Source organism: Myotis lucifugus, unplaced genomic scaffold, assembly GCF_000147115.1.
Source record: "Myotis lucifugus unplaced genomic scaffold, Myoluc2.0 scaffold_83, whole genome shotgun sequence".
In the NCBI taxonomy this organism is placed as follows: Eukaryota; Metazoa; Chordata; class Mammalia; order Chiroptera; family Vespertilionidae; genus Myotis; species Myotis lucifugus.
In genome coordinates this window covers 4507441-4513891 of record NW_005871131.1, presented here as the reverse complement: position 1 = coordinate 4513891, position 6451 = coordinate 4507441, and the positions used below count along the sequence as shown (strand labels likewise).

General features: G+C 40.6%; 1 protein-coding gene across 1 annotated transcript in view; it reads left to right on the top strand.

The window, feature by feature from the left end:
* Positions 1–6451, top strand: part of DNAH12 (dynein axonemal heavy chain 12) — a 238892-nt gene that overhangs the window by 4515 nt on the left and 227926 nt on the right. The window contains exons 2-4 of the mRNA XM_023755751.1: positions 1377–1451; positions 1718–1781; positions 2647–2843. Coding sequence (XP_023611519.1) covers positions 2674–2843 — 170 coding nt within the window. The 5' untranslated portion in view covers positions 1377–1451; positions 1718–1781; positions 2647–2673. The remainder of the gene's footprint in view (positions 1–1376; positions 1452–1717; positions 1782–2646; positions 2844–6451) is intronic.

The window sequence follows — 6451 nt, the reverse complement described above, 5'->3', positions numbered from 1 at the left end:
ATGAATTTATTACAAGGAATTAGCTTTTGCAATTGTAGAGAGTAGTTAGGCAAGTCCAAGGTCTGTAGTGCAGGCTATCTGGAAGGGTAAATCCAGAGAGGACGAGAAATTGTAGAGTTAGCTTCTGTTTGGAGTCAGACTCCTCGCATGCCTAAGCTTGTGTGTGTGTGTGTGTGTGTGTGTGGTTTAATCCTCACCCAAGGATATTTTTTCCATTGATTTTTAGAAAGAGTGGAAGGGAGGGAGAGGGGGAGGGAAAGAGAGAGAGAAACATCTATGTGAGACACATCGATTGGTTGCCTCCCACACACACCCCAACTGGGGGTAGGGATGGAATCTGTAACCCAGGTACCTGCTCTTGACTGGAAATTGAACCTGTAGCCCCTTGGTGTGCAAGCCGACACTCTAACCACTGAGCGAGCAACACTGGCTAGAGCTAAGTCTTTTTAAAAGGACTTCGATGGATTGAGTCAGGCCCACCCAAATCTCCTTATTTATTAGGGACTTGAATTATATCTGCAAAAATCTCTTCACAGCACTATTAGATTAGTGTTTGATTAAATAACTGGGAGAAGATGCACCTAGGATATAAAAGACTGCTGTTCTCCCTTTAGTCCTTGTAGGGATATGTCAAAGAACCATCACATACAAATATTTTGTTTTCTACAGAAAGATAGATTGCTTTTACAAGCTACAAGTATACTTAATTTGTTCGTTTGCTCACTCAGATGACATTTTTACTTATTTTAAGCTATTTTTCATTAAAAAATTTTAATGTTGACATAATTGCAGGTGTCCTCCTTTTCCCCACCCTTTGTCCACCCTTTGTCTACCCAGCCCTCTTCCCCCTCCCTTGGCCTTCACCAAACTATTGTCTGTGTCCAAGGGGTATGCATATATGTTCTTTAGCTAATCCCTTTATCTTCTTTATCCAGTCACCCCCATAGAGGATTTATTGTGTGCCAGACACAACAGTGTAGCCTATACTATGGTGACTGGCACATAGATGCTCAAATACTAGTATTTGTTGAATGAATATGCCATCAGTACACCCTCAGGACTTATTTTTTCCCCTATTTATTTGTGCACATAGTATTTAAGCTGTTATTAAGATGGAATATCCATTGTGTAGCTTCAAATAGCAAAATTTCACATTTCTGTTTCCAAGCATACTCATAAAATTTACACACCTTTAACCTTTTTTTTTTTTGCCAATGATTTCCTGAAGAAAAAGTGCTGTATAAATAAATACCAAATATAGAAACAAGATAAATTATATTGCTGATTAGTTGCAGTATTTATAGAGAAGTTACGATGGAGACACTTGAACACTTGATCCTCAATTGAAATGAGTGTTTACATCTATTTTCCAACAGATCCAAATTTTCAGTCTTGCCGTTTTCCACAATTTGAAGATTCTGATTCCCTGGACCCCTTCCGAAGGAAGACAGGTAAAAAAAAAAAAATCTCATTCAACCACCCTCCATTTACTTGAGTAATGAATTATTGTTGTGGCAGGTAATCCTAATCTGTCGCAGCTCAGCAACTGCCTCTCCAGGCAACCTTTTAGCCAATCTCTCCAACTGCGACAGGGGCAGTTTCTATGGCGACTGACAACTTTGTATCTGCGGCAGGTTACCGCCTGCCTCGGTGGGGAGTCGGGGAGTCAGTGGGTTCCTGAAGTTTCGCCCCTCGTTTTTCCTTTTTCTTTCGCCAGGAGAGAAGCTCACTGAACGTTTCCCTCTTATCTGCGCAGCTGAGAAGTAGTGAAAAACAGACAGGTACTTATTTGTCTTCAGCTTTTCACCCCTCTCTCAAGCCAAGAGATCACCAAATAGATGCCTGCAGAAATACTTTTTCATGGCAGAAATCTCCAAATTCTGTGGGAATCCGTGGTAAATGCAGTTGGTATCACAGTTAATTGTCTAGCATTTACATGACATTTTAGATATTCTATGTGTTTTGCTTTATCATAATATCACTTTCTAGGAAGGTAGCAAAACTAAGATACAACATTGATATTTAAATATTAATGATATTAAATTGGTTTGGGGGGAGAGAGATTATACCTCAACAACTGGGTTTGTTGTGATTTGCATTTTAGGAAAAATCTGAACTGAGACTTTTAGAACTGTAATTTCATCCTTGAGGAAACTGAAGCCCTAACCTGGAAGTGATTTTTTTCATTTTTTCATAGCAAGTGGATGGTTGGAACTCTAACAGGAATCCCTGCCCATTTATTTCAACTGCCATTCTTGTTTTGTTTTAGTGTATGTGTGTGTGTGTATGTGTGTGTATGTGTGTGTGTGTGTTGGTAAGAAAACATTTATTTGGTAAATCACAGAGGTAGAAAAAGTAATTCCTGGAAGACATGGCCTTAGGAAACAAGTTATAGAGGTAAAGGAAGGGCCTTGGACCTGGGGAGTGAGGGAGCTAATGGTAATGTGCCTTGGACGAGGAGGGGGAAGGGAAAGGCACCAGCGTGTTCTCGGGAGGGATAGTGCCTCAACTGCCATGAAGACTGATACCATACTTGGGAGGAAGATCTAAAAAGGCCTAGAATTTTGGGTATTGATATATAAGGTATGTTATCAATATATTGACGCTAGTTTTTACAATAATGGATTTATGGATTTTTCTCCTCAGATTATAGAGTATTTTTAGGAGACCAAGATGTCAGACCCAAACAAAGCTGCCATTGCTGCAGAAAAGGAGGCTCTGAACTTGAAGTTACCTCCCATTGTCCATCCTCCTGAAAACATAGGTGTTGATACACCAACACAAAGTAAGCTTCTGAAGTACAGAAGATCCAAGGAGCAAAGGAAGACAATTAATCAGTTAGTGTAAGTAGCATATTAGTAAATAATTCTTGTTTAGAATTCAAGTGAAATGATTTGTGTTCTCTATATATATAAAAGGCTAAGCAACCATCGACTGTCCGATTGGCTGGTAGGTATGACACACACTGACCACCAGGGGGCAGGCTCAATGCAGGAGTTGCAGTGACCTGGCAGTGGCGGTTCTCAGGTGACACACCCCGGAACCAGAGAGGAGGGAGCCCGATTCTGGGGTGCGTCACCCGAGAACTGCCCTCTTGCAATCTGGGACACCTCAGGGGATGTTGGAGAGCTGGTTTTGGCCCAATCCCCGCAAGCAAGGCCGAGGGACCCCACCTGCCAGAGGGACCTTCCACTCACTCCGCAGATGCCCTTCGAGCCACAGCACCACCCCAGGTGTGGCAGGCCGGGGAGGAACCGTGGGAGTTTGGCTCCAGAGTGTGTCTGGCCCATCTCGCCCAGTCCTGCCCTGCCAGCCACCTTCTAATTAATTTCCTTTCAATGTGCATGAATCCGCGCACCGGGGCACTAGTATTTTCGTAAAAAGCTTTATACACCCATGCTTAACCTACTGTTGTATAAGTTTTATATTTTCATTTCATTGTGAAGTTCTTTTATGTCAGTAAGTATACTTCTACCACATCATATTTAATGACTATTTTCCATTGTTATCTTTACACCACAAAGTATATAATCAGTCCTCTCTGGACATTTTGCAGTGCTGTGATAAATATCCCAGTAGCTGATTTCTTACACACACCTTTATATCTTTAAGATAAATTCCTAGAAACAAGGTATACATTTTTCATATATTGCCAAATTACCTTGGGAAGTGTGAATTTTCATTTCTGTCAGCAATGAATTAAAGAGCATCCTCTTCCCCACACCATTGCCAACATTGGGTATTAGTGTTTTATCATCTTTGGTAAAAATGGGGAAATAAGATTTCCTTGATATTTTACTTGCTCTTCCCTAATTAGTATTGGGATAGAACTTTTTTCATATTTTGGGGGGTATTTGTATTAGTACTTTGTGAACTCTCTATCATGTCCATAGATCATTTTTCTTTCAGGGCTCATTATACAGTTATCATTTACCAAAATAATGGGTCAAATATATTTCTCCCAATTTTTCATTTGTTTTTAATTTTTAAGTTTTTTAATTGCCAAGAACTTTAAATTTTTCTTTTTTGATCTCTGTCATTGATATCATCTTTATAAAAGAATCTCTTTCTACTTCAAGGTTATAAAAATACATAAATTTTTGCTCTGGCCCATGTGGCTCAGTTAGTTGGAGCCTCCTCCCATATACCAGAAGGTGGTGGGTTCAATTCCTAGTCAGGGCATTTGCCTAGGTTGTGGGTTTGATCTCCACAGCCAATCGGTATTCCTCTGGTGTTTCTATTTCTCATTGATATTTCTCTCTTTCTCTCTCTGTCTTCCTCCCTCTAAAGTCAAATTAAAAATATCTAAATTTTCTTCTTGTACCTCAAACTACTAGTATTTTCCATATTAAAATGTTTAATTTATCTAGTAATTTTAAAATAAAAAATAAAAAGCTTTATGTAGGTTTTCATAAATAGTTTTATACCATCTTGAAGTTCAATTAGGAAAACAATAGAAAAGTAATCATAGTGACAGTGAGTGATGTACTGTATGTGCTTACTCTAAGCATTGTTTTTATCACTTCACCTATATTTCTCACAACAGCCCTATAAGATGGGTACTGCTGTTATCTCTGTTTTATAGATGAGTAAACTGAGTTGCAGAGAAGTTAATAACTTACCCAAGATCACACAATCTGGTTCAGGGGTTCACATATTTTAAGCACCAAACTATTCCTCCTCTTTATATATTACTAGAGGCCCGGTGCACAAAATTTGTGCAGGGGGGAGAGTGGTCCCTCAGCCCGACCTGCACCCTCTCCAATCCAGGAGCCCTCAGGGGATGTCCTACGGATGGCTTAGGCCTGCTCCTCATGGTTCTCTGCTGTCTGCGGGGCCCATTTGGCCGCTCCTGGGTCTCCATGGCGACAGCCAAGCAGGCCTTGCTCTCAGCTGCTGCCCCCGGGACTGGAGGACTCCAGTGGGGCTGAGAGGACTGGGTGCCACCATCTTTGTGTTGGAGTCATGGTTAATTTGCATATTACTCTTTTATTAGATAGGATAATCATACTGGTCCCTGAGAGTAAAACCAAGTAATTGGGCCTCTAGGAATGACATTGCATTTGAACAAATACTTAATAAGATATCTAAAAATTTTTTTTTAAATTTATAGATCTCAGAGAAAGAGAGAAACATTGACCTGCTGTTCTACCCATCCATGCACTCATTGGTTGCTTCCTGAATGTGCCTTGACCAGGAATTGAGTTCAAAATCCTGGTGCTCAAACCAACTGAGCCACCCAGCCAGGGTCTTAATGATACATCCTGAAACTACTTGTACTTAAATTTTTTTACCTACAAAAGAAAATATAGTACAACATCCTGTCCTTTCCCCTCCAATTTAGTGGAAATTAAAACCACCTACCAAAAGCTGTGATTAGGATGGTTTAGTTTAATTTAGCAGTTACTGGGAATTTCCTAGGTACCTGACTCTGTAGGGTTCTGGGGATAACTAAAAAGAAAAAAACAGTGAGCTTATTTGTACAATTCTAACCTAACACTGAAGTATAAAATGGGAACTTTCTCTATGGTAGATTTCTGCTTCTCTTTCTGAATTCTCTTTCCCTTCTTGGTTTGCCTCATTTATACATATTTTTTGCATCTGACTAAATTTTACTGTTTGTTACATTGTTAATGATTATATTGTTGCTAATTTTTGCAAATTTTATTTTCTTTACAATTAAACTGATCTATAAAACTTTTTTAGATTTACATTTTTATTAGTTTATCAATCATCTAATCATATTTAAATCCAAATTTATAAGGTATATTAACTAATATTAGTATATGTATTACTAGACCAGCAGAGGACAGGAGACAGTGCCCAGTGGGTAAAAATCCTTTACCCACTTCATTCCTAGGACTCTACTCAACATTTCAGTAGATCTACAGAATAGAAATGGGGGTCCCTTAGGAGTTAAGTATTATTCTTACTCTAAAACCTTTCACTTTCTCACATTGTCATGTTGATCTACTTGCAGTTCCAGGAATCCTATCTAATAATAGACAAAAAGGGTAATTGACTGTACCTTCACTACACCTCCCATTGGCCAATCAGCACGATATGCAAATTAACCGCCAACAAATATGGCGGTTAATTTGCATAGTAGGCGCCCAGTGGCTATCGGCTATCGGAGCCTGCAATCAGAGCTGAGAGGTACCCTGCCCAGGCCTGACGCCTTGGTCAGAAGCATTAGGCCTGGGCATGGGTGGAGCCGCGATGGTGGGGAGCAGGGGGGAAGCCAATGGTGGTGGGAGCACAGCGGAGCCCACAATGTGGGCAGCTGGGGGTCCCCGCCCAGGCCTAACACCTCAGAGGCATTAGGTCTGGGCAGGGGCGGCAGCGGTAATCGAGGGAGATGGGGGGTCCCTTTGCCCGCATAAATGCTTTGGCCATGGGGTATAGTCTGGGAAGGGCTGAAAAAAGAAAATTTGGGGGGGTTTGGGTTCCC